Here is a 27102-nt window from a genome sequence, read left to right as displayed (position 1 = left end):
AGAACTAGAGAAGCAACAGCAAACAAATTCAAAATTTAGCAGAAGACAATAAATAACTAAGATCAGAGCAAAACTGAGGGAGATAGAGACATGAAAAACTCTTTAAAAAAATCCCTGAATTCAGGAGGTGGTTTGTTGAAAAGATCAACAAAATAGGTAGACTGCTAGCCAGACTAAAAAAGAAGAAAGGAGAGAAGACTCAATTAGACACAATAAAAGTGATATAGGGGATATCAACCCTGATCCCACAGAAATACAAACTACCATCAGAGAATACTATAATCACCTCTATGCAAAAAAATAGAAAATTTAGAAGAAATGGATAAATTCCTGGACACATACACCCTCCCAAGGCTAAACCAGGAAGGAGTTGAATCCCTGAATAAACCAATAACAAGTTCTGCTCAACTTGTTCGAGGGATCAAGCTGGCTTTATCCCTGGGATACAAGGTTGGTTCAACATATACAAATCAATAAATGCAATCCATCATATAAGCAGAACCAGTTACAAAAACCATGTGATTACCTCAATAGATACAGAAAAGGCCTTTGACAAAATTCAACACCCCTTCATGGTAAAACTCTGAATAAACTGGATATCCATGGATTGTATCTCAAAATAATAAGAGCTATTTATGACAAACCCACAGCCAATATCATACTGACCAGGCAAAACTGGAAGCATTCCCTTTGAAAACCGGCACGAGACAAGGATGCCCTCTCTCACCACTCTTATTCAACATATTGTTGGAAGTTCTGGTCAGGGCAATCAGGCAAGAGAAATAAATAAAGGGTATTCAAATAGGAAGAGAGGAAGTCAAATTGTTTCTGTTTGCAGATGACATGATTGTGTATTTAGAAAACTCCATCATCTCAGCCCAAAATCTCCTTAAGCTGATAAGCAACTTCAGCAAAGTCTCAGGATACAAAATCAGTGCACAGAAATCATAAGTATTCCTATACATCAGTAACAGAGAGCAGTTCATGAGTGAACTCCCATTCCCAGTTGCTACTAAGAGAATAAAATACCTAGGAATACAACTTACAAGGGATGTGAAGGACCTCTTCAAGGAGAACTATAAACCACTGCTCAAGGAAATAGAAGAGGACACAAACAAATGGAAAAACATTCCATGTTCATGGATAGGAAGAATCAATGTTGTGAAAATGGCCGTACTGCCCAAAGTAATTTATGCATTCAATGCTATTCGCATCAAGCTACCACTGACTTTCTGCACAAAATTGGAAGAAACTACTTAAAATTATGGGGAGAACCTGCCCCCAATATTTCACGTAGGTTCTTTCTATTTTCCATAAGTGTCAGCTGGCTGAGAAATAAAGAGCGACAGTACAGAGAGAGGAATTTTATGGCTGGGCCACCAGGGGTAACATCATATATCAGTAGGACCGTGATGCCCACCTGAGTCTCAGACCAGCAAGTTTTTATTAAGGGTTTCAAAAGGGGAGGGGGTGTAAGAACAGGGAGTAGGTACAAAGATCACATGCTCTAAAAGACAAAGAGCAGAACTACTAGTAAGGGTCTAACACAGATCACATGCTTCTGAGGAAACAGGACAAAGGGCAAAAGTGGAACTACTGATAAGGGTCCAACAAAGATCACAAGGCAAAGGGCAAAAGCAAAACCATAAGAGTCTATGTTCAGCAGTGCATGTATTGTCTTGATAAACATCTTAAACAACAGAAAACAGGGTTTGAGAGCAGAGAACCAGTCTGAACACAAATTTACCAGGGCGGAGTTTCCCAACCCTAGTAAGCCTGAGGGTACTGCAGGAGACCAGGGCGTATCTCAGTCCTTACCTCAACCACATAAGGCAGACATTCCCAGAGCAGCCATTTATAGACCTCCCCCAGGAATGCATTCCTTTCCCAGGGTATTAATATTAATATTCCTTGCTAGGCAAAGAATTTGGCAATATCTCTCATACTTGCACATCCGTTTATAGGCTCTCTGTAAGAAGAAAAATATGGCTCTTTTTGCCCGACCACGCAGGCAGTCAGACCTTATGGTTGTCTTCCTTTGTTCCCTGAAAATCGCTGTTATTCTGTTCTTTTTCAAGGTGCACTGATTTTGTATTGTTCAAACACACATTTTACAATCAATTTGTACAGTTAACACAGTTATCACAGTGGTCCTGAGGTGACATACATCCTCAGAATATGAAGATAACAGGATTAAGAGATTAAAGACAGGCATAAGAAATTATAAAAGTATTATTTGGGAACTGATAAACGTCCATGAAATCTTCACAATTTATGTTCTCTGCTAGAGCTCCAGCCGGTACCTCCATTCAGGGTCCCTGACTTCCCGCAACATAAAACTTTATATGGAACCAAAAAAGATCCCATATAGCTAAGACAGTCGTGGGCAAGAAGAACAAATCTGGAAGCATCACGCTACCTGACTTCAAAGTATACCACAAGACTACAGTAACCAAAACAGTATGTTACTGGTACCAAGACAGAGATATGGACGAATGGAACAGAACAGAGGCCTCAGAAATAACACCACGCATCTACAGCCATATGATCTTTGACAAACCTGACACAAGCAATGGGGAAAAGATTCCCTATTGAATAAATGTTGGGAAAACTGGCTAGCCATATGCAGAAAACTGAAACTGGACCCCTTCTTTACACCTATATAAAAAATCAACTCAAGATGGGTCAGGGACTTAACTGTAAGACCTAGGACCATAAAAATCCTAGAAGAAAACCAGGGCAATACTATTCATTCAGGATGTAGGCATGGGCAGAGACTTCATGACCAAAACACCAAAAGCAACGGCAACAAAAGCCAAAATTTACAAATGGGTTCTAAGTAAATTAAAGAGCTTCTGCACAGCAAAAGAAACTATCATCAGAGTGAACAGGCAACCTACAGAATGGGAAAAAATTTTTGCAGTCTACTCATCTGACAAAGGGCTAATACTCAGAATCTACAAAGAACTTAAACAAATTTACAAGAAAAAAACCCCATATAAAAATGGGCAAAAGATATGAACAGACACTTCTCAAAAGAAGACGTTTATGCAGCCAACAGACATGAAAAAATGCTCATCATCACTGGTCATTAGAGAAATGCAAATCAAAACCACAACGAGATACCATCTCACACCAGTTAGAATGGCAGTCATTAGAAAGTCAGGAAACAACAGGTGCTGGAGAGGATGTGGAGAAATAGGAACACTTTTACACTGTTGGTGGGAGTGTAAATCAGTTCGACCATTGTGGAAGACAGTGTGGCAATTCCTCAAGGATATAGAACCAGAAATACCATCTAACCCAGCAATCCCATTACTGGGTATATACCCAAAGGATTATAAATCATTCTGCTATAAAGACACATGCAGACGTATGTTTATTGTGGCACTATTCACAATGACAAAGACTTGGAACCAACCCAAATGTCCTTCAATAATAGACTGGATAAAGAAAATGTGCATATACACCGTGGAATACTATGCAGCCACAAAGAAGGATGAGTTCATGTTCTCTGCAGGGACATAAAGCTGGAAACCATCATTCTCAACAAACTATCACAAGAATAGAAAACCAAACACAGCATGTTCTCACTCATAAGTGGGAGTTGGACAGTGAGAACACATGGACGTAGGGAGGGGAACATCACACACCGGGGCATGTCAGTGGGTGAAGGGCTGGGGGAGGGATAACATTAGGAGAAATACCTAATGTAGGTGACGGGTTGTTGGGTGCAGCAAACCACCATGGCATGTGTATACCTATGTAACAGAACTGCATGTTCTGCACATGTACCCCAGAACTTAGTTTATTAATAAAAAAATTCCTCTGAATTTTCTTTTACTTACCTGCCCTGTTTCCCGCCCCTTAATCCTACCCAGAAAGGGGTTGGGGACAGCACCAGATTGGTGTGGGTTACCTGTTCAAGGAACATCTCTATTAAAAATTTCTGAGACCAGTTTTTGTCCTTTTCAAGAGTGGGAGGGTGATGTAAGAAAGAGACTTTTTTCTTATGGGATCTGATTGTCCCCCAAACAGCACTCCTGCTCTAACTAACATGATTTTGATTGTCTTTCACAAAATCTAACTAAAGAGGGGTGTGTGTGTGTGTGTGTGTGTGTGTGTGTCAGTGGGAGTGTCTTGCGTTTTTCTGTGTTTTGTGATTCATTACTTTTTGAAGTTATTTGGACAAAGGTTGTTAAGAATTGCTTGAAAATGCATCCCACTGACACATTCTTGTTTCCTCATTGCTGATGGGAAACCTTTTGCTCCTCCTGTTGTACTCATTGCTCCTGCTCATGTGTATCAGGGGGACTTCTCACGGTTCATACAGCAGCACTGTTTTGAGACGTCAGCTGCCAGCCCTTACTGTTACAACATGCATGTCACATAGCACCCCATTTTTCAAAATTATTTTTGTTGGCTTGTGATTATCCTCATAAAAGGTGCATAATTGGAAGCCTCACAGCTGTAGCTTTCTGTTTATAGCCACTGAGTAGGTACAGTTAAGCTGACTGCATTTTACATGTTGTGAGCCAGGGCCAGGGAATGGAGAGATTCAGGCTGTCTCTAAGACAGAGCTGCGGGGAGAAGCTGTACAGGACCTACTAGAAGGTAAGCATTCAGGCTTAGATAGACAGTTGAAGAATTTGTTCAAAATGTACTATTTTGTACATTCATTTTGACTTTGTTAAAATATCCTTTGGAAATGAAACTTTACTAGATTTAGTTAGATATATGAGTGAATACAAATTCATACACAAATACAAATATGTGAGTGAATACAAATTCATATAATATAGTTGACTCTTGAACACTATGGGTTTGAACTGTATGGGTCCACTTCCATGTGGATTTTCTTCCGCCTCGGCCACCCCTGATACCTCAAGACCAACCCTCTTCTTCCTTCTCCTCCTCAGCCTGCTCAGTGTGCAGGCAATGAGGATGAAGAACTTTATGATGATCTACTTCCATTTAATGAATAGTGAATATGATTTCCTAATAATATTTTCTCTAGCTTACTGTATTGTAAGAATACAATATATAATACATGTAACATACAAAATATGTTTCAATCAGCTGTTTGTGCTTTCTGTAAGGCTTCCAGTCAATAGTAGGCTAGTAGTAGCTAAGTTTTAGGGAAGTGAAAAGTTGTACATGGATTTTCCACTTCCAGAGGTGGTTGCTGACCCAACCCCTGTGTTGTTTAAGGGCCAACTAAAACCCTTTTTTTCCTCACAAATGGGTAGTTTAAATTAGGATTAGACTTATAATAAAAACTCTTCACTAGTTTTTACTTGGGTATTTATGTGTATACATACTTTTTAGGCAGTCGTTTTAAAAATATAACCCAATACAATTTGGAAAATAAAGAAAATTTAATATAATCATGTTCTTCCCTGGCATACACATTTTGACCTTGTGATGAATGTTCATAGTTTTTGTGTGTTTGTTTAAAGAATAATAGTTACAATCATGTTTCACATGAAATTTTATAATCCACTTAAGAATCATGCCTTATTTTTTAATGCAGTTTATTATAATCATTTTTCCTTATTGCTTCAAAGACTTTTGCAAATCCAAATCATCTTTTCAAATGACCTTAAAATGTTTGAAAAAGTGCCTATATCTAAATTTTCTTAATTCCCATGTTGGTTTTTCCTTGTTTTTGCTTATTATATGTATTACTAAGATGACATCTTTGTGGCAATAGGTTTTCTTCTTTCTCTTCTTGCTTGGATTATATTTTTAAGACCTAGACTCCTAGAAATAGAATTACTGGGTCAAGTACATGGAAACTATAATTCTTTATATAAACCAAGTTATTCTTCAAAATGGGTGCGTGAATTTACACTCCTGCTGTTGTACAAACACTACATCATTACTGGTGCTTATGATATTACTGAATCTCAGTGTTATAATTATATAAATTATACAATCTTCAACTGAGGTAAAATCTTAAAAAAAAGTTACCTGGGAAAATACACCATTTAAAAAAGGATGGATTCAAGGGTTGTATCTTGAATTGAAGATCAATAACTTATTTTCAAATCTTTCTTGAATTAATCTAACCAGATTTAGCAAAATTAGAAAGATATTCTAGAGAATGTTTGCATTGTATATTTCAGGATAGGTGTCTCAGCCATGAAGATCCAGAACTTGATAAAGCATTGCCAACTGTTAGAATCAACTTTTATTACCTTTTTAGAAGGACTTGAATATTTTGAGACTGGTGAATAAACAAGGCCTGAAACGTTTAACTTTCTTGAATTTAAGAAGAAAAATGAGTTTAAGCTTTCCAAAGTAAACAGAGTAGGAAAAGCAGCTGAGAAGATAGAACTGTTCAAGATAATAAATACGTATAGGACCACTATGCAATTGTAGCAGATTCATTTTAATTGAGATAGAATTTGACTCCTTAACCAAAGTTACAATTCTGGGAATAAGAATAAAGCTATGGCTTAGAGTATGACCACCGTGTTTGCATCATAAATATGCACACATATTTTTTGAAAGGAAATCGAGGTAACATTATGTTATAACTTTTATCCTAGGCCAAAGACTATTACCTAAAAATTACTCTTCGAGCATTGTTTGAAATGAAAACCACATTTAAAGGTGGTTTGCTGCCTACTGATGAAAAACGAATTCATGTTCACAAACCAAGGACTTTAACAGAATAAATTATAATCAGATGTTAGATTTAGACCAGCTTTAACAAAAACAAATGATTCTTTTTAGAGATGAAAATTGATGGCTTAGCCCTCAAAACATCTATCTTTTTTCAAACTAAATGTCTTGAGAGAAGGGGATCTGCTTAATTTCATAAAGTAGGTGTGTGATTTATCAGCAGCAAATTGCTGAGTTTAAGAAACAAGAACTCCCCTGACTCCCCTAAATGTTTCCCTAGGCTTTCTAAATGAGAATGCTTTGATTTGTAGTAACTTGATTATGCAAAACTATATTTTACAGAAGGTTAAAACAGGACCCTTTGGGATCATAGACCAGATCCCTTCTGAATGATGACCATTGCTGCCTTTGTTTGCATGTCCACACTTACTCCATAAACCTCTAGATTATAGACTTGGTCTTCTTGAGTAAAGAAAATCCTCCAGTTCTGCTGGACACCTGCTGATTTACTTTAGCACTTCAGGCCTCTCTTAATGAGATGCAGTATGAGGCAGTCTTAGGGCTCAAAAGGCATTTAATAGATCAAGTTTAGGATATTTTAATGTTAAAATGTCTATCAGTGACTGCTTCTACCATCCTTCATTTCACTTTGAAAAACAGCTCTTTTAGGTTGTAATGAATTGTGCTAAACATTGAGAGCAAATTTGAACATCTTACCCACCTCAGAGTAATTAAAAGAGAGAATTGTTTCCTCACATTTCTCTGTAATCCTGGGGTTAAGGTAAATATGGGATAGACGGTAATGGGCACAACTAGTTAGGGTTTATAGGAGGCCAACTTGACTGAGAGTTTGGAAATAAAAAGCATTGATTTCACCATGTGATTCCAGTGGTGTCACAATGCTTGAGACTTACCTGTGTGTAAAATTTACCTGGGATGCTTGCAAAAATGCAGATTCCTGGGATCCCACAAAGATTAAAATTCAGTGAGATTTGTGGGTGGGGCACAAGAATTTGATTTTTCTCATGAGCACCCCTCTCCCTCTGTGTATCTTAAAGTAAGTTGGTATGCCATCAGTCTACTGTAGAGCATGATAGTTGATACACTTGAGTTAGTCAGTGTATCCAATGAAAAAATATATGTTTTGTGGTATAGTTAAATGTATTAGCAAGTTAAAAGATGGAAGGATCATGCAGATTAATTATCCATTTGGTAGTTCACAGGTTAATTTTGTGGGAAGGGTGAAATTGTATAGAATGTACATTGACGGAGGTGGAATTTTACTTGTAGTGAAAATGCCAATGTTCCATAATAGTTATTATCAGGAGTGGGAGGCTAAAACATTCTGTTGGTACAATTTCTAAAATCATAAAGGAAGTCAATAGAAAAGTGGGCAACTAGTTACTCATTTGGTACTTAAGTAATTACTTAATGAGTAATTTAATACTTAATAGGTAATTAAGTATTTAATAAGTATTGCCAGTATTAGTTAGGCCTGTGGAGTTTTTCATAATGGTCTTCAAATAAGTTCAGATCTATATTTCTTTCATATGCAAGGGGGTCCCTCTTATTTTGAATGCTGTGGGGATCATCTACTCACTGCCTTTCCATCTGTTTGGCCTTTGGTTGCTTCTGCTTTCTGACTAATTCTGCACTGCCAAGAAGACTTCAAAGCAGTAGGTCCCTCCAGATTGTTGTCACGTGGATGGTTCACTTAATTATCGTCTGATATTCCTAGTATTGTGTGCCCAGTCCCACTGGGGAGAGGTGGGGCAGTAAAACTCCTGAGCCTTGCTACAACTGTCCTGAGGGCCACAGTGATAAACTAATGTTGTTGTTTTATAGTCTGTTTGATATTTAGACTACTCAAATTTAACAATAATCTTTAAAAATAAAATGTAAATATAAATACTATATTAGATCATGAACAAAAAAAATTAAGCGGTCAGGTGCGGTGACTCACACCTGTAATCCCAGCAATTTGGGAGGCCAAGGCGGACAGATCATGAGGTCAGGAGATTGAGACCATCCTGCCTAACATGGTGAAATCCCATCTCTACTAAAAATACAAAAAAATTAGCCAGGTGTGGTGACAGGCGCCTGTAGTCCCAGCTACTCGGGAGGCTGAGGCTGGAGAATGGCGTGAACCCAGGAGGCAGAGCTTTTGCAGTGAGCCGAGATCACGCCACTGCACTCCAGCCTGGGCGACAGAGCAAGACTCTGTCTCAAAAATAAATAAATAAATAAGCAAAAGCATAATTTCCATCTTTACAAATCTTAAATGAATATTAGTTCATCCATGCTTTTATGTATTTAGAAAACATAGTTGGAATGGTGTCTTAGTCTGTTTGGGCTGCTATACAAGAATACCATATACTGGGTAGCTTATAAACAGAAATTTATTTCTCACAGTTCTGGAGACTGGGAAGTTCATGATCAAGGTGCTGGCTGATTTGGTGTCCTTTGAGGCCTGGCTTTCTGGTTCATAAATGGTCTTCTATTTGTGTTCTCATGTGGTGGAAGGCACGAGGGACCTGTTCTCTCTTATAAGGGTGCTAATTCCATTATGAGGGTACCACCCTCATGACCTAATGACTTCCCAAGGGCCCCACCTCCTAATAGCATCACCTTGGGAGTTAGCATTTCAACATACGACTTTGAAAGCAAAACATTTAGACCAGAGCAAATGGTCTAGGTGAGATTATCACAGTTGCCCTTTGTATTCTCTTTGCGGTGTGAGTGCTAAGCTAAAATAGCCTGGAATATTAAAACTTGTCATGTAATATATACGCATAGTTTAAAAATGAAATAGTTTAAAAAGGCTTATGATGAAAACACAGTACCCTTCCCCACAAAACATACTCTGTTCCCTAGATGTAGCTACGCTTTATTCCTTGAGCTGTTTCTTACTGCTTCTCTGTTTTCGAAATATATGTTTATTGCATTCTCCCAATTCATTACCTTTAGCCATTGTCTGTTGTATTCTTGTATGGTAGAAAGGATTTAGTTCTCTACTTTTTTCCTCCTCTGTTTTCCCAATAAAGTTTAATGACAAGTTTTAGTTTAATCAGTATTCAGTGCTTATGTTATATTTGTCCTTTGGTATCTATGGAGTATTTGTTCCAGGACCTCCTATGGATACCAAAACCTACTGATGCTCAAGGCCCTGATATAAAAATGGGATAATATTTGGATATAACCTATGCATATCGTATGTACACTTTAATCTCTAGATTATTTATAATACCTAATACAATATAAATGATATGCAAATAGTTCTTATACTATATTGTTTAGAGAATAATGACAAAAAAGGCTGTATTTGTTTAGTACAGACACAATTTTCATTTTCTTTTTTTTCTGTTGAATATTTTTGATCTACAATTGGTTGAATTCACAGACGTGGAACCCAGGGAATATGGAGAGCTGACTCTCTGTCATGTATGTTGTTGTTTCCTGACAAGCCAACGAATATACAAGTATTTCTTTTCCTTTTTTGTCAGAATTTTGTTTTTCCTGGAGTTGGTAATTGCCTTGTCCTTTTTTCCCCCCATTGGGTTTAATGTTTTTATGCCTATCAGAAATTCTTTCTACACTGTCTAATCCTCTCAGAACAATTTTCCACATGGTTAAGATTTCAGATAATCGGTTTTTTTTTTTTTCCCTGACAACTTTCCTCTTTGAAGTCTGTTGGCTTGCTTCATCCTTTACTGTTTGCCTTCTGGCCTGGCTTCACAGCTGTCATCATGGAATTTGCTCCCATCCTGGGAATTTCTCCTCACTCTTTTCTATATTTAAACCCCAGTTTCTTGTATAAGGGAAAGTTTCAGTTTCTTGGCTAACTTACTCAATTTGATACATACAATCCCTACTAATGTATGGAATCCAAGTAGTAGGGAGGTAATTTTTTTCCCCTTGCAACTTAGTGTGCCTGAAAATTTCACCATATTCTTCTACTGAATTGTGGGTTTAGCCAGGTAAAGAATTTTGGGTTGAAAATAATTTTTCCCGGTAATTTAAAGGTTTACTCATTGTCATATAGTATCTCACGGCTTGAATGAGAATTCTGACACTATTCTAATTGCCGGTGACTTGTTTTTGTCTCTCTGGAAGGTTTTAAGATATTTTTATTTCAAATGTGAAACTTCAGAAGGATATGCTTTGTGTATATTTTCTTTTATTCAGCTACAAATTGAATTAACTCTACTAATATGGAACCTTATGTTTTTTGGTTCTGGAAATTTTCTGGTATATTTCTTTGATTAAAAAACACATTTTATAGTCTGTTCTCTTTTTCTGGAAATTTGGTTAGTTGGACTTGGATTTTTTAAAAAGCTATTTCCTCCTTTATTTTATGTATGTCTTGTTCTTTCTGGGAGAATTTTTAAAAATGTTCCAAATCTTGGATAGGATTGTGATATTTTTGTTCTCTAAATGTTTCTCTTTTAAAACTGTCATGCTTCTGTTTTTTCTTTTGGGATAGGTGCATTACTTTTTCTTATCTTTCCAATATCAATTATAAGTTAAAAAATTATCCCATCCTCTATTCTCTTTCCCCATTTCCCAGCCTGTTCTTCCTCATCTGCTCCTCCTCCTTTATCCTCCTTCTCCTCCCTTCTCTTTCCCTTGCTCTCTCTCTCCTGTCCTTCTCGTCCCCCTTCCCCTTCTCCTCCTCCCCATTCTCTTACCCACTCTGTCCTCTTCCCCATCAGCCTCTCTCACTTTCTTCTCTTTATCATTTCCTCATCTCCTTCTCAATCCATTCCTTCTGTTATTTTGTTTTGCTTTTGCTTATATTTTGGAGTGAGGCAGTAAAACTCTTTCTGCTTTGGTGTGATTTGTTGGCTGGTGGTCCTCACCAGCAAGGGAATGACCTCATATGCTGATACATTTCATAGCGAATAACTGCTACATGGCTGTCTTATGATAGTACAGTCCATAACAGGTAGAGCATTGCATCAGCTATGGACCTGAGTTGGAATATGATGCCCTAGAACTGGACATGTGGAGAACCCAGGAGCAATCTTGAACCCTGAGGAATTTCCTGGTTTTCATGGTAATGTATGGGACTTGAGTAAGTCTAAGTCACTGACACTGAAGCAGTGGCATAGATATGTACTATTTAGAAGATCATTTACTGAAGAAAGGACATTTCCTAAAAGAAACAATCTATGGGTATCACTGGTATTATACTCCTAGTATTATACAACCCCTTTTTGGGTGTTCTGGGTCCTGGACACTAAATGTCTGTGTCACTCCCCCATTGTATAACAACCATAAAACTACTCCCCACCCCTCCCGTCTCCACTGCCTCAAAACCACCTATTTGGGAACACCTGTCTGAGGAGTGGGACTTCCCCTGGTGAAGAAAGTATCTACTAGCTTGCGGGATTCCCTTTCCCTTTCACCATCACTGGAGAGCTCCCCTTCCTCCCCTGGCCTGTACCATCTGGCTCCTAGGCACAGGTGCTATTTCAAGTGCTCTGAGGCATTGAAAAAAGAAAACGAAGTTTTGGAATCAGACATTCATGAGTATTCACAGCATTCTCTCTGCCCAGAATTCCCTTTTACCATGTCCTCATGTCTAAATTCTACGTTAAATAATCAGTTCAAAAGTCTCTACAGTAGTTATTCTTTGAATTCCTGTACTTAATCATCTGTGACTCTTCTGTAATGTTTTAGCCTTGTCGTTTTTATTACACGACTGTAAGTCCTTAGAGGTCAAAGTGGAAGGCTTCCATATTAAATGCTTACAGGGTGCTGCTTTGCATGTTTCAGGGGTAAAACAGAACTTGAGGGAGACTGAAGAATTTGCCCAGAGTTATGCCACTAGTAAATGGCAAACCTAGATTTGAACCTAGACTTTTTTGACTCCGTGAGTTTTATCTCCTCTCTCTGTGCCCTGTTGCAAAATAAGTTTTGAATAAATAAAATAGTGAGTATTTTAGCATAAAGATGAATAAGCAGCCCTGATGAAAGCAGGCATGTCTTTCTTTGCTCTCCGTCAGCCTCCAGTTTTGGTGGAGAAAATAGCAAAACAGACTGCCTTGTCATGGATTTCTGCATATAACCTGAACTTTAAACATGCCTGGAACACATTTGGTTCTGATTTAAAACAAGTTGGCTTGCCCCATTGCCATGTTATTACAAATACAAAAGAAATATAAACTTCATTCCATTAAATAACCATCCACATAAACTCTTAAATAGTTTCATGGCTTTGGGCTGGGCCAAAGCTGGATATTAAGGAAATGATTATTAATGTTACATATTTTATTCAAACTGGTCTAATTTTTTTAACCTTCCCACCATCCCTAAAAGTGCCAGTCAACCTTTTCCTTCCTTCTGCAAAATGTTCCCAGGAGGTTAAAACAGATAGAACTTTGATATCAAGCTGCTGACTCTTACTATTTGGAAATATTCTTTGTTTTCAGTTCCTCATAGCCTCTAGCTGTGTGCTCTACTTGAAACTTTTCAATCCCCCTTGGATAACAGCAAAGTTAGTTATCATTCCCTGTAGCGGTGCTGTACAATGGAAATATGTGAACCACAAATATAATTTTATGTTTTATTGCCACATTAAGAAGAGTGAAACAAAACAGGTAAGATTAGTCTTGTAATATTTATTTGTCTAGCCCAATATATAGAAATAACATCATTTCAACATATAATCAAAACATTATTGAAATTGTACATTCTTTTTTTACTACATTTTCAAAATCCTGTTTGCATTTTATACCACAGCATATGTGAATTCAGACTAGCCACACTTTCAGTGTTCATGAGGCACACGTGGCCAGTGGCTGTCGCACTGGATGGCGTAGTTCTACAGGAAGATCAGCATAATCTCACGGTGGTGTATTAGGTATTCCTAATTCCATTAAACTGTGAACATTGTTTAGATTTTGGTAAAGAGTTAGGGTTGTTTTCCTAAAAGAAATTGAAATTATGTAAATACCTAAAGTCTTCAAATAGTGTTATGACCTCAGGCCAGACTAAACGATGCTTCAGGGATTGCTTATATAAGAAGAAATAGCGTCTGAAAGCGAGGCATTTGACATGACCAACATTTCTGTTAATCATTGGACTGAAATTCCATTGACATATGTTTGGGCCATCAGTCCACCAGGAAGTCTTCATTGTCAGGCCAATAAATTTGAAGTTTGAATAAACCCTTAGCAAAAGTTACCGAAAGAGTTCAAGTTAAAAGTTGCTTAAAGCAGTGAGTAGTGTAGTTGTTCTCAGATTTTTGGGAATATATGTTTCCCTACATTTGATAGCAACAGATGCTTTCTGAAACTAAAATCCCCTAGGTGAGAGAATGCTGGCCTTTGCTTGCTTTCTGTTGTGCCTTGAGTGTGGCAAGGCCAACACTGTCTTAGATTGTTCCCGGCATTGGAATATTGGCAGGAAAAAGATTTGACATATGAAAAAACTGCAATCCACATTTTGAGAAGTGTGTATAATCTGCAGAGTCTTATGGAGCAGTAGTGGTCCCCGCTGTTAGGTGGATTAGGAATCCTCCCCCTAACCTCCATCATAATCTAATTCTTATTCTGTTAAAATATGTTGTGGGAAATGAAATTTTAAAACACAGACTCAAAGGATGTCTTGGATAGTTCAATTATTGGACCATCCTCTTGTCCCAAATTGCCATGGATAATCTCTCTCTCTTTTTTGTTTTTATTCTGAGCCATAGAGCCCTTTTATAATGGGGTAAGTTTCTGTTTTATTTCATGTTTCATTTGATGTGACCTTTCAGTGAAAGTGGGGTTTGTTTTTAAACAGCCTAGGATTGGAAATGTATGTATATACATTTTTCTTTTTGTGGTTCACACATTTTGAAGGGTGTCTATTTCTGTCTTCTTTGGCTAGCTATTGAGTTTGGCTATAACTCACAGAGGTTTTCCAAATATTAAATTTTTTACTGTTTTCAGCTGCGAAGATTCTACTATAGGCCTAAATGATTAAAACTTCTCCACTGAGAGCTGCACAAAATCAGTGTTTCATTCTAGAAAGTACTAGGTTGGTTAAAGCCTAAGATCTATACCTGGTATGATGTTACTGATTGTTGTTATCTATCTCTGATATTGCATTACTCATTGTGTCTCCTTAGGCAGCAGTTTGTATCTACATTTGATTTTCGTACTTTTGCCAATGATTGCCGTATACACTGTGGGCTGAAAATAATGCTGTGACAGACCAGTAATGGTGAAACTTTGGTTCATTCTCAAATAGGAAGGAAGACTTAAAAATAATTTTTACCTGAATTTTTTCTAATTATAAAGCAATTCAAGCCATTTAAAGGTATGTTGAAAAATACAAAGAAAAAATGATAAGCAGACCCAAGAATTCTACCACTCAAATAACAACTGTTATTAATATTTTGATATTTATCCTTCCAGTCTTTTTTCTGACATATTCACTACGTATCCATATATCTAAATACATGTTTGTTTATACTTGTGTCTGTATATGTACATGTACAGACTTTTATACAGAATTTAAGCCATTCTGTTTTTTTTGTTTTTGTGTGTTTTTTTTTTTTTTTTTTGTTTTTTTTTTTTTTTGAGACAGAATCTCACACTGTTGCCCAGGCTGGAGTACAGTGTCATGATTTTGGCTCACTGCAACCTCCATCTCCCAGGTTCAAGAGATTCTCCTGTCTCAGCCTCCCAAGTAGCTGGGATTACAGACATGAACCACCACTCCCAGATAATTTTTTTTTTTTTTTCTATTTTTAGTAGAGACGGGATTTCACCATATTGCCTAGGCTGGTCTCAAACTCCTGACCTCAGGTGATCCTCCCACCTCGGCCCCCAAAGTGGTGGGACTGCAGGTGTGAGCCACTGTGCCCAGCCTGTACATTCTGTTTTATACTTTAAAAAACCAAGTTAAGGTTGCATTTTTGACCATGGGAATTTAACTGCAAAATAAAACAATATTTAAGAAAAAATACTAAAAATGAAGAAGAAAGGCATCCTTAATCCAGCCACTGTTAAGAGAAAAATTATATTTATTTTTGTCTATTCTTGATTTTTCTCAACAGGCCTATTTATTTAACTTTTTCACAGGCCGGTGAATTTGAATTGTTCACAGTGAAGCCTGGTAATTAGGTAGAGAGTTAGGGGAAAGATAAGGTCTGAAAATTCTCACACTTACGAGATACAGCATTCAGATGACACTGTTGAAATTTAAAGTTAGAAGTGTTCTTCAGTTGGTTAGAGTGTTTCAATGATGACTATGATTTTAATTTTAATGATGACTATGATTTTAATTCAGAAGTGGAAGAAACTTTAAGAATAAACTTAGCGACTACTCTTTTCTCAGTTGGCTCTTAGAGCTTTGCATGCCAGTCCAAAGTGCAAGGTATAATTCATGAACATAAAAAATTTCTCTGGGAATATCTAGAAAATGCATCTTCTACATCTTTTGTGCTGATTCCTTTTTCAGTTGAATTTGCTGGGTTGTCAGGGAAACAGTTGACATACAGTTTTCTGGAAGCAGTTAATATACAGAATAAAGTATACGGCATAGCTCTTTTAGCATATGGATTAAATTGATACAATAAGGGAATGTTTTAAATTTTGAGTAGAATATTTGTGTACAAGAATCAGGCCACCTGATTTTTTTATCTTTCAAGTGACCTAAAGGCACAGCAGCCCTCTTAGTTGCAAATGTGTTGAGTTGTGTTAAAAAAAAAAAGATGGAGAGGAATGCCCTGATTCTTAATGGATTTGAAGAATGATATCTCAATTATTTTTATAATTTGAACTTGGTTTTTTCTTGCCAAATTCCAAAGGGGAAGAAACCCCATTGTTTATCAAGGTAATGTTTAAAGATGTTTCATACTGTATTATAAATGTGAAGAACATAGTCTTTGTGTTTTTAGAGTTGGCTACACAAAGCATCAGATGTTATAAGAGAAAAGCATTTCAAAATGAAAAGGATATTTAAACAGAAGTTTCCATGTGCCCCAGGAAGAATTTAAAGTCAAACTCCCCCCTCCCATTTAATTCAGTCATTAACTGGACTTGCTGTGTAGTTTGGGGGGATTGTAATAGTTTACACCTGTTTCAACTTTTGCTGTTTTTATTGGCAGTGGCTTTTGCCATCCCGTATTTCTTGTGAAGCAAAAATATGAAATAAAATATGGCAAAGCATTGGAGAAATTATAATAAACATAAAAAATGGATTGTTCAGCTTAAAGTATGAAATGCTTTACCTGCACATTCAGCCAGCCACGTTTCAGTAGTATTGAAGTAATTTATTCCTGGAGTTCTATGTCATGAAAATAAAGACAATTGCTTTCATTGGCAGGAATAATCCAGGGTTTTTACATTCGAGTGAATAAACTTTGGAACATCAGGCAGAAGTTATATTGTAAAGACAGTTTAAGAAAAACCTGCTAAATCATTATATGTGTGCTCATGTTACTGTGGAATAAAAAAGATGAGGGAGTATCAGTGTCTAAGATTGCAAAGACTCAATAGAAGTATTTTAGCACAGAGTGTAATCAGACTTCAAAGGTCAAGCAATACCATGGCATAAAGTATGGTTTGGCTCATTTCACAGGCACCATTTTGCCCTCCAAATATAATGAAAAGGAAATGATTTGAGTCAAGATATATCATATCTCATGTATTTTTTTTTCTTCTAATCCAACTCTCTAATGGTCTCCCTATAAGTGCCCTTTGTTCTTCAGGTCTAACAGTAGCTGTCCAGCTTCAGTGTTGGGTTAGGAGTGAAATGATTCACTTTTTAGTGCATTGTCTAGAATGAGAATAGCTAAATTAAATTGATAATAAGTTTAATTTAGGTAGAATTGTGACTGTGAAAAACCCTCTGGGAAAGTTGCTAGGAGAACTGAATTTTAACTTTGGCTTAATCTCACCAGTTAGGTTGCTTTGAATATTGTACAGGTCAGGGTTGTAATTTGAATGAGGGTATGGCCTTGCCTATTTTGATTCATTAGCATTGAACCTAAGTCGTAAGTATTTGCGGAATGAAAGTGTCAGCTTTTCTGGGTCTGTAAAATGAGCATTTTATTTTATTTATCTTATTTTTTTTTTTAATGAGCATTTTAAATGCCTAATTTTATATTGAGAAAAATGTTCTTCAGTGATACCCTTTTCCCCAATCTCTCACTTCTTGGAAAGACTTTATATTTTGATACTGATGAATGTAAACTAAGTGGGAGAATTAGACTCTCAAATTTGGGCTCAGAAGAATCCGTGTTTGGGGGAAGAGAAGACTTTTAGTGAATTGTCACTCTTTTAATAGGCTCTTGTGGCCTTTGATAGCTTTATCTGCTTGGGGTCAGTGAAAGTCCTTCAGGTGACCTGGCATCCTGGGAATGAAATGAGGATGCTTCTTCCTAGGAAGTGCTAATGATTGGGACTCAACACCATTTGCACCTGAGACCATGATCTAACCAACAGCTCATCAGGGTCTTTTACCAAGGTATTTATGGGCTTGGGAAATGGATACATCAGAATTGAGGTAAAATCAGGCTCAGATTTAAAATTTCTTGCACACAAACACTTGGAGTAAAAAAAGTCCAAAGATTTTTGGTGCCAGTGAATGTAATTTGCCATTTCTGGCTCCTTGCCTGCTGTTTTCCCTCAAATCATAAACTTGCTAAAGGTGCAGGTTTCTGGTTAAATTTTAGTGATTTTCCCCCCTGGAACAGAGTTAATAGTAGTTTAGGTCTAACTTAGGAAATTTTCCCCTTTTTATTCATCTGGAGGATGAAGGGCCATTCTGTGAAGGCTGTTTAGTGTTTTGATGGACTTGGAATGAAGGGGCATGACAAAGTGTGATATAATGAGTTTGTCTTGAGCAAAATAAGTCTCCTCAACGAAGTTTCTGTAATAAATATAGTTGTATAATGAAATTTCAACAGATGACTTTTAAGTTGTGCAGGAATTTCGTGTAGTAAAAAGGGTGATTATCTACTTTGCTTGATAGACCTTTGAAAATATCTGATTCTAAAAATTTCTTTTCACAGAAGTTTCCTGAATGCCACTAGATATTTTTTTGACTCTCCATGTCTTTATCTGTTACTTTTATTGCCATGTGAAAGTGGGTATCATTGAAGGTGGCTCTTTTAAAACTATTTTTAGCCTTAGACAAAGACAGCCAAGAATTGGCTAAGTGCCCCCCAAGACACTTGTCATTAGGTTTGGGCACTGACCTTTTATCTTGCCTGGGTGTTCCCTTTAGCTAGGGCCACCCACAGTTGCCAGTTTGCTTAGAAGTTTGTTCAACTTTACTTTTTATATTTTTATTGAGCTTTAATATTGGTATATTTTCAAGTTAGAGAATGAAAATCATTGTTTGCAGAGCAGACTATAGAGAATGTTTTTGTAGAAATGTGTGATTCGAACGGCCTATATCAGTGTGTAAGGAAAATGGATGTGCTGCGGTCAAGAATAAGCCAAGGCAGACATCCAGTTTAGCATGACTCAGCGAGTTTGGAGTGCAGGCGCACAACTCCACTCTTCATGTAACCACACCACATGAGGCACATTAGGTGGCCACCCACACGAGCTCGTGCTTTGCTCAGAGCCACTACTCTCCGTAAAAGGTATAATTACCCTGCTGACACTACGTGCAGCTTGTGCCCCAGTCAGCTTGTTCATGCCAAGAGAATAAAGCCATGTTGAAATCCGCTACAATTCCTCGAGTGTTCTTTCAGCTGCCTGCCACTCATCCGTCCACTCCTCGGTCCTCACCTTGGCCTGGAACATAACACTTGGCGTGACACTTGGCATAGTCGACAGGATACTGAGGAGAGTGAGACTTTGGTCCCCACTGATTTCAGGTTGGGCATGTGACTGCAACATGGGCTGTGGTGCCCAGTGGCAGCTGTACTGTTTAATGGGCTCTGGTGGAAACCTAGGTGGCAGTAGATTGGCCCTCCACGAGCATGGAAAAGGTGCTGAAGCAGCTGGAAGTGCAGAGCACTGAGAAGGAGTGAGCTTTTGCCGGCAGAGTTGGTTAGGCATTTTTGAATGCACTATGAAAAGTACACCCTCAGTTCCTGAGGGATACAGCAGAGGTAAGGGCCCTCCAGGTACAGGCTGGGTGCCTGGAGGCCTGGTTACACAGCTCAGAAAAAGATTTAGAAGCTGCCATAAATGGGGACCTTCAGGCACAGGCAGCGTGCCTGGAGGCCTGGCTACAGAGCTCGGAAAGGAATTAGAGGCTGCTGTGAATGCAGGCCTGGGGCTGTCGTCTCAGCCAGAGATCCCCACTCTGATACTGAGGAAGCTGTTGGTGGGACCGAGGAGTCTGCACCATAAAGAAGAGGAAGATGCCCTGCCTGCAGGGGTCCCCCGACTGGAGAAAAGGGGGCCCCAACAAGTGACATGCTCACAGATGTGGATTGATTTGATTTTGGCCAGGATTGACTGAGAGAAAATCGATAAGCAGCCAAATAAAGTACTCTTAACTTTGTGCAATTCCAGAAAATGCCCAAGTGGGAGAAGGACATTGCTGTACAACCTGGTCCCACCTGGGCACTTCAGCTCAAAGACTACATATGTGCTATAGCCAGCTGGGGGTGTAAAGCCTTTTCTCTATGATGAGGGAACTGACTGAGGTTTGAATTGGGGAAACACCAGATGACTGGAGGCCACATGTGGAGTTCACAGTGCACTGTTCCCCCACCAGCGTATAGCGAGTGCTGGTGCTGGTAGACACCAGCACAGATACATTTTGGGCATGGATATTTCACATGGCTTGGCAGCCATGCCGTCTATCAGTGGGCTTGACAAAACTGAGACAGTACCACTATGTGGTGGACTTGGCCGACGAGTTCTTTTCCAGAGAGCCAGGAACAGTTTGCCTTCATGGGAGGGCAACAGTGGGCTTTCTCAGTGTTGCTGCAGGGCTATATGCATAGCCCCACCATATGTCATGGTCTTGTTAATGATACTATGTTAACTTCTGATTCTCTTGCAGATTTAGAAGTGACAGCGCTCCCCTTGCCTAGATTTAAGATAGTGCGGCTGAGACTACCTTCCTGGCAGCTGAGTGGGCTATTCAGCAGGCACAAGCCCTATGGGTAGTTGACCAGGGGCACGTGTTTGAGCTAGATGTGCGTGTGACCACAGATAGTTTTGCCTGTAGTTTGCCTGTGACCACAGATAGTTTTGCCTATAGTAGTGCATGGAGCACTTGAGAATGCCAGTAGGCTTTTGGTCCCAACTATGGAAAGGAGCTGAGCTCCAGTATTCACTGATAAGAGAAGCAGTTAGTAACTGCATATGCTGCCCTTCAGGCTCATGAGAGCATGGCAGGGTGGGCTACAGTCGTCGTGCGGATGACTTAGCTGATAGTGGGATGGATGCCTTCATGGATAATGACTACCCAGAATGGGCTAGCATAGACATCCACTTTAGCAAAGTGTGGTGCCTACTTGGAGCAGTGGAGTACATGGAGTACAAATCCCTTAGCAGCAGAGTTGCAAGAGGTCTTGGGACTTATAGTCCTAATGCAAGATAAGGCCATGGGGCCTGAGGCACCCCTCCATTCCTGATAGAGCATGGTATATGAATGGGTCTAGCTTGGGTGCTGCTATTGCCTGGACTGCTGTCACAGTTCACCCTAGTACTGACGCCATATGATTTGATACGAGGTGTGGACAAAGTAGCCAATGTGCTGAAATCAGGGCAGTGTGAGTGGTGATCACCACGGTGGTGACACCAACGGTAATCTGCAGCAATAGCTTGGTAGTTTATTGAGGCTTAGCCTTGTGATTAACTACCTAAAAGTAACAGAAGTGGCCAGTTAGTTGGTCACCGGCCCATATAGGGCCAAGCCATGTGATTAAAACCTATGGGAGGAAGGATGACTTCCTCCGACCGGGTATAGGGATTAATGGTAACCTATTATTGCCTGCCCCAGTGCTCCTAAAGGCAGGGAAATAAAAGCTTGACTAAATGTATAAAGCAACATTGGTGTAATGTCACCATGAGGTGGTTGCCCACCATAACCTGGAGTTGTTGTTCATGTATTACTGCTGTGGCCTCTGGGTCCAGGGTTCCACCCTGTGGGCATGTCTCCCCACTAGAAAAACTCTCTTTGCCTAGGGGGTGGAATGTAAGACCTATATGTTGGACCTGAGTGTCTGGGGCCTGTGTGCCTAGAGCCTATGTATAAGGCCTTGTGTCGGACCTGTGTGTCTGGGGCCTGGCTTGCATGCCCAGAGCCTATGTATGAGGCCTATGTGTTGGACCTGTGTGTCCAAGGCCTGTGTCTCCCTTGGCCTAGGGGGTGGAGTATAAGGAAAATGAATCTGCTGTGATCAAGTATAGGCCAAGGCAGACATCCGGTCTAGCGTGTGAGTCTGGAGTTTGGAGCGCACGTGCACAATTTCACTCATTACATAACCACAACACGTGGTGATCACCCATGTGAGCTCGTGCTTGGCTTGCAGCCACTATTGTCTGTAAAAGGTATAATTACCCTGCTAATGCTGTACATATGACTTGCGCCTGGGTTGACTTGCGCCCAGGTTTGCACCCACGGTTCGTGCCCCGGCTGGCGCCCAGGCTAACTTGCACCGAGAGAGAATAAAGCCATGCCACAACTCCCTATGATTCCTCGAGTGTTCTTTCAGCTGCTCGCCACTCATCCACCCCCTCCCCTTGGTCCTCCACTTGGGCTGAAACCTGACACTTGGCATGACAGTGTCTGGGTGCAGTTCATGCTATTGATGATGTGGAATTTGTTCAAAAAGAAAAGTTAAAAAGACATTAGCATTATAGGTTAGTTTGCTTTTGCTGCTGTAACAAGTTGCCACAGTGTAGTAGCTTAAAACAACAGAAATCTTACTTTTTGGGTCTGAAATCCGAAGTGGTTTTCACTGGGCTGAAAGCAAGGTGTTAGCAGGACTGTACTCTCTACTGAGGCCATAGGGAAAGATAATTTCTTTGACTTTTCCAGCTCTTAGAGGCCACCTACATTCCTTGGCTCATGGCTTGTTCCTCTGTCTTCAAATCTTGGTCATCTCTGATCTGTCCTTTGTTGTCATGTAACCATCTCTCCTTGAGCTTCCATTGTCACATCACTTTCTTGTTCTCTGAGCCCCTTGCTTCTTTCATTAAGGACACGATTACATTGGGCCCATCTGGCTAATTCAGGATAATCTTCCTATCTTTTTACTTAATCACATCTACAAAATCTCTTTTGCCATGTAAGATTCTGGGGATTAGTACATGAACCTGTTTGCCGGGAGTCATTATTCAGCCCTACCACACGTTAGAAGGCAATTTTTAAATTCCTTTTCAGCCCTTGTTTTTATGTTTTTTCAGATTGTCCTTGGAATTTCCAGAAACATGTACTCTGCAATCTGTTGTTTGGATAAAAATGTGTTGGTAAAAAATACACATTTCTACAAAAATAGACAATGTGTCTTACATTTAACTGTAAAATTTAAGTTGGTGAAAAAAGAATTTAAATACTTGTTATTTCTTTGAGGGCAGAGAGAATTTCTGAAGTTTTGAATCTTTTTTTTTTTTTTTTTTGAGACAGAGTCTTACTCTGTCGCCAGGCTGAAGTGCAGTGGTGCAATCTTGGCTCACTGCAACTTCCGCCTCCTGGGTTCTAGTGATTCTCCTGCCTCAGCCGCTCAAGTAGCTGGGACTACAGGCACACACCACCTCGCCCAGCTAATTTTTGTTTTAGTAGAGATGGGATTTCACTATGTTGGCCAGGATCGTCTTGATCTCTTGACCTCGTGATCCATCTGCCTCGGCCTCCCAAGTTTTGACTCTTTCACTTAACAGTGTCAAAGTTATGGTAGATGCTTGTCAAAACTTGCCAAGTGACAGATGGAATTCTTAAGTGATTGCTCTGCCCTATTTCTTGGGTCTTTAGTCATTTTAACAAGTGTTCTGGATACACACACACATGCACTTCTGCTCACAAACATGGCTGTGCTGAGGTATTGCCTAGCAGGTGTTTGGTTTACTGTGGTCTTCCAGACTTTAATTTCCAGTACTTTTTACTTCAGCACCTTTCTTTGTCCTGACCAGGCTTCTCTCATTAACCACTATTCCACCCTACACCCGAATCAGAGTCCTGTTTGGCCTTAGAAAGATGCAGTCTGAGTCTGTTGCAAGCAAGATGCTATTGACTCTTTTATCGCTTCTCTCCTTTTGTCAAATTCCCCACCCTGCAACACAAATGAATACAAAATGTTCATAGTCACAAGACTTACGAACACAGACTGAGAAATGGGTTTGTCCTGTATTCATGGGTTACCATTTATCTATAAAAATGGTATTCAAATACAGTGATATTTTAATTAATGTTACATGCAATTTTATTGTGGGCTGTGACTTTCACCATTACTGTTTAATTCTGTTTTTCTTTTTTTCTCTCTTTGTATATACAAATGAAGGAGTGAATTAAAAGTATATGATGCCAATTGAAATTCAAGTAGAATATATACTCATTGTAAAGCATAAAATGGAAACAGCTTAGAAGTAGGCCATATACATGAGCCACCTGCTGACAAGGCAGCCTCTTCTGCCTGGGATTGATCACAGATAGGAAGTGCTTGGAGTGTTACAGTTGATTACTTTGAGAGTTGCATTTATTCATATAGTTCTTTAACTATGAAAGGCTGAGATCACTTTCATCATCTAAGTGTGTAGGGGTTCGTGAGTCTTTCAGACAAAGCAAAAGAGTGTTAAATAACCTAGAGATGTGTAATTGATGGATTAGCGTGCTAGTCTTTACCAATTTTGCATCCCAGTGAGGCATATTAGCAGGCACTGAGCTGTGGGAGAGCGAGGCTGGCATCTTGTTTGCTTTTGCATCCTCATATCTGATGCTCGAAAGTTTTTTGAATACATACATTGAAAAAGTATTTTAAATGTGCACATTTTTATTTACAGCTGCTGCTGAAGGGAAAGGCAGAAGTGGGGAAGACTTTTTTCAAAAGGTAAGTTGCCTTTTACTCTTGTCATGGTGATAAGTAAGAGGAAATATACTTATCTCAGCAGCTACCCTAGAAGCCCCTGAACGCTCCTCTTCCTGTGGAGGAGAACAGGTTTCCATAGGGGAGCTGGAAACAGAGCTAGCCAGGAAAAGGGGGGATGCTGTATGAGACGTAACCATTCCAAGAAGGCTCCTTCCAGGGAAAATCTAATGAAATTTTTGCTTGAAGGCAAATAAACAAAATGTAAGAGGGCTGAGAGGTGGATCAATTCATGTGGCATTCATACGTCGTTTGGCTGGCATGTGACATAGGAGGGGTTTATTGTGCAAGGTGAGGTATACTATCCTATATGATGAATATGGTGGGGGATCTTTTCTAAAGATATTTAAAGTAAAACAAATTTTAAAATGTTCTACTGGCCAAATAGAATGTGCCAGACTACGAGTTTTCCACCTTACTTTATAGGCTCAGGCTGCTGCAGTTTTGGTACTATCCCCCCTGACTTGGTGTTATCTGACATTGGTTAATCTCCAACTTACACTCAATACCTAAGCATTTCAGAATGCCCTGGCCTTAGCTGGGGGCAGCGTTAGCAACCAGGATAAGACAAGGGAAGACAAATAGGCTCGGTGCAGTGGCTCATACCTGTAATCCCACCACTTTTTGAGGCCAAGGCTGTCGGATTACTTGAGTTCAGAAATTGAAGACCAGCCTGGGGCAGGGCATGGTGGGGTGCACCTATAATCCTAGCACTTTGGGAGGCCGAGGTGGGTGGATCATTTGAGGTCAGGAGTTTGAGACCAGCCTGGCCAAAACCTTGTCTCTACTAAAAATACAAAAGTTAGCCAGGCGTGGTGGCAGATGCCTGTAATCCCGGTTACTTGGGAGGCTGAGGCACGAGAGTCACTTGAACCCAGGAGGCAGAGGTTGCAGTGAGCTGAGATCGTGCCACTGCACTCCAGCCTGGGCAACCGAGTGAGGCTGTGTCATAAAACAGGGTAGAATAGAATAGAATAGAATTATCCAGCCTGGGCAACATGGAGAAATCCCTCCTCTACAAAAACAAACAAACAGAAAACTGAAATTAGCCAGGTGTGATGTTGTGCACCTGTACTTCCAGCTCCTCTGAAGGCTGAGGTGGGAGGATCACCTGAGCCCAGGAAGTTGAGACTGCAGTGAGTCATGATCGCACCACTGCACTCCAGCCTGGGTGACAGAGTAAGACCCTGTCTCAAAGAAAAAATAAGAAAAGAAAAATAAAATGAAAAAGAAACAAATAGCAGAAATTATAGATTTCCCTTGGGTTGACTCTGATGGTAAAAATAGATGCTATCTGTGAAAGGATTCTTCTTCATTGTTCTTCTTTAACTCATAGATAGATGTAAAAAGCAGATGCTTCACCTTTGTGATTTCAGACATTTTAAAAGCTGAGTCAAAATATGGTGTATGTGATCATAAAGGACTTTCATTCTTAGATTTGCTAATATTTCTCACTGTTTGCAGAGACATATATACATTCCAGTAGTTTAAATGGAAACACGTTTGAATCCAGGAACATGTGTGTATCCCACAAACTATGAGTTAGAGTCATAGATTCTATTCTTGGTCACAGATTAATGAGGTCTCTGAATAGCTAGATGGGAGTACATTTTATCTACTCATTTTTTTCTTTGGTTCAATAGGAAGTGTCTTTTCCATAGACAGGTGTCCATATAGGATTTGCATACTCATCCAGCAGAAAATCTCTAACTTAGAAACAGCCCAAATTCCAGAAGAGTCATTTTTCACTGTTTTGACTAGACAGAAGTAGACATTATGGTTCATCTACAGTAGAATGAAGTAATGGAGAAATACTGAATTGTCCTCCAGGAACTTGCATGCAGTCACACGTATTCTAGTTTTACATAATGACATTTGGGGAAACATTTAAGAAACAGGCTGCATTGCCATTCACTAGCGTCTTTGAAGATATATTTTTCTCTCTCTAAAGTAATGCAAATATGAAGGATCTAGGCTTATGATTGTAATGTTTCTTAGTTTTTACTTTGAGGTGTACATGGCAAAAGTTAAAATCTCCTTTAGCTGAGTTTAAACTTCAACTACTCAACTTTTCTAAGCCTGGAAGGATATCTACCTAGCTTCATAGTGCCTCTCCCTACATGGAGATTTGAGAAGGAGTGTGAGACTTTCATATATAACTTTATGTTTTTTTGTACCGTAAAAATATATGTAAAATCATAATATGACTAAATTTTGCTCGATTTAATTAATTACTCTCAAAGTTTTTGAATTAGAAAATAATAAAATTAATTTTAAAAATCTTCCAAAATAAGAATTGGTATATTTCCTTTAAGAGCTTACATTTCAGTTTTACAGATAGTAAGATTGTCAAACATATTATCTCAAATTTGTAGCTATAATAGTAATTGTTAAGCTTATTATACACTTCTTCCATTGAGTCAACGTTACTGTTTTTTCCAGAAATCTACCCAGTTTTCTATACACTGTTTTACTGC

The 27102-nt window shown here is 39.1% G+C and overlaps 2 protein-coding genes across 4 annotated transcripts in view; both read left to right on the top strand.

Annotated features, from left to right (window-relative positions):
- The window catches only part of PHYHIPL (phytanoyl-CoA 2-hydroxylase interacting protein like), a 1239789-nt gene that overhangs the window by 565959 nt on the left and 646728 nt on the right, over nt 1-27102 (top strand). The gene's annotated exons all lie outside the window — the stretch shown is intronic.
- The window catches only part of BICC1 (BicC family RNA binding protein 1), a 328071-nt gene that overhangs the window by 92846 nt on the left and 208123 nt on the right, over nt 1-27102 (top strand). For all 3 annotated transcript variants that reach the window (XM_050803022.1, XM_050803023.1, XM_050803024.1), the window contains exon 2: nt 24543-24589. In XM_050803022.1, coding sequence (XP_050658979.1) covers nt 24543-24589 — 47 coding nt within the window. The remainder of the gene's footprint in view (nt 1-24542; nt 24590-27102) is intronic.

The sequence above is a fragment of the Macaca thibetana genome, chromosome 9 (genome assembly GCF_024542745.1).
Source record: "Macaca thibetana thibetana isolate TM-01 chromosome 9, ASM2454274v1, whole genome shotgun sequence".
NCBI classification, from domain to species: domain Eukaryota; kingdom Metazoa; phylum Chordata; class Mammalia; order Primates; family Cercopithecidae; genus Macaca; species Macaca thibetana.
This window is presented reverse-complemented; position numbering and strand designations above follow the sequence as displayed.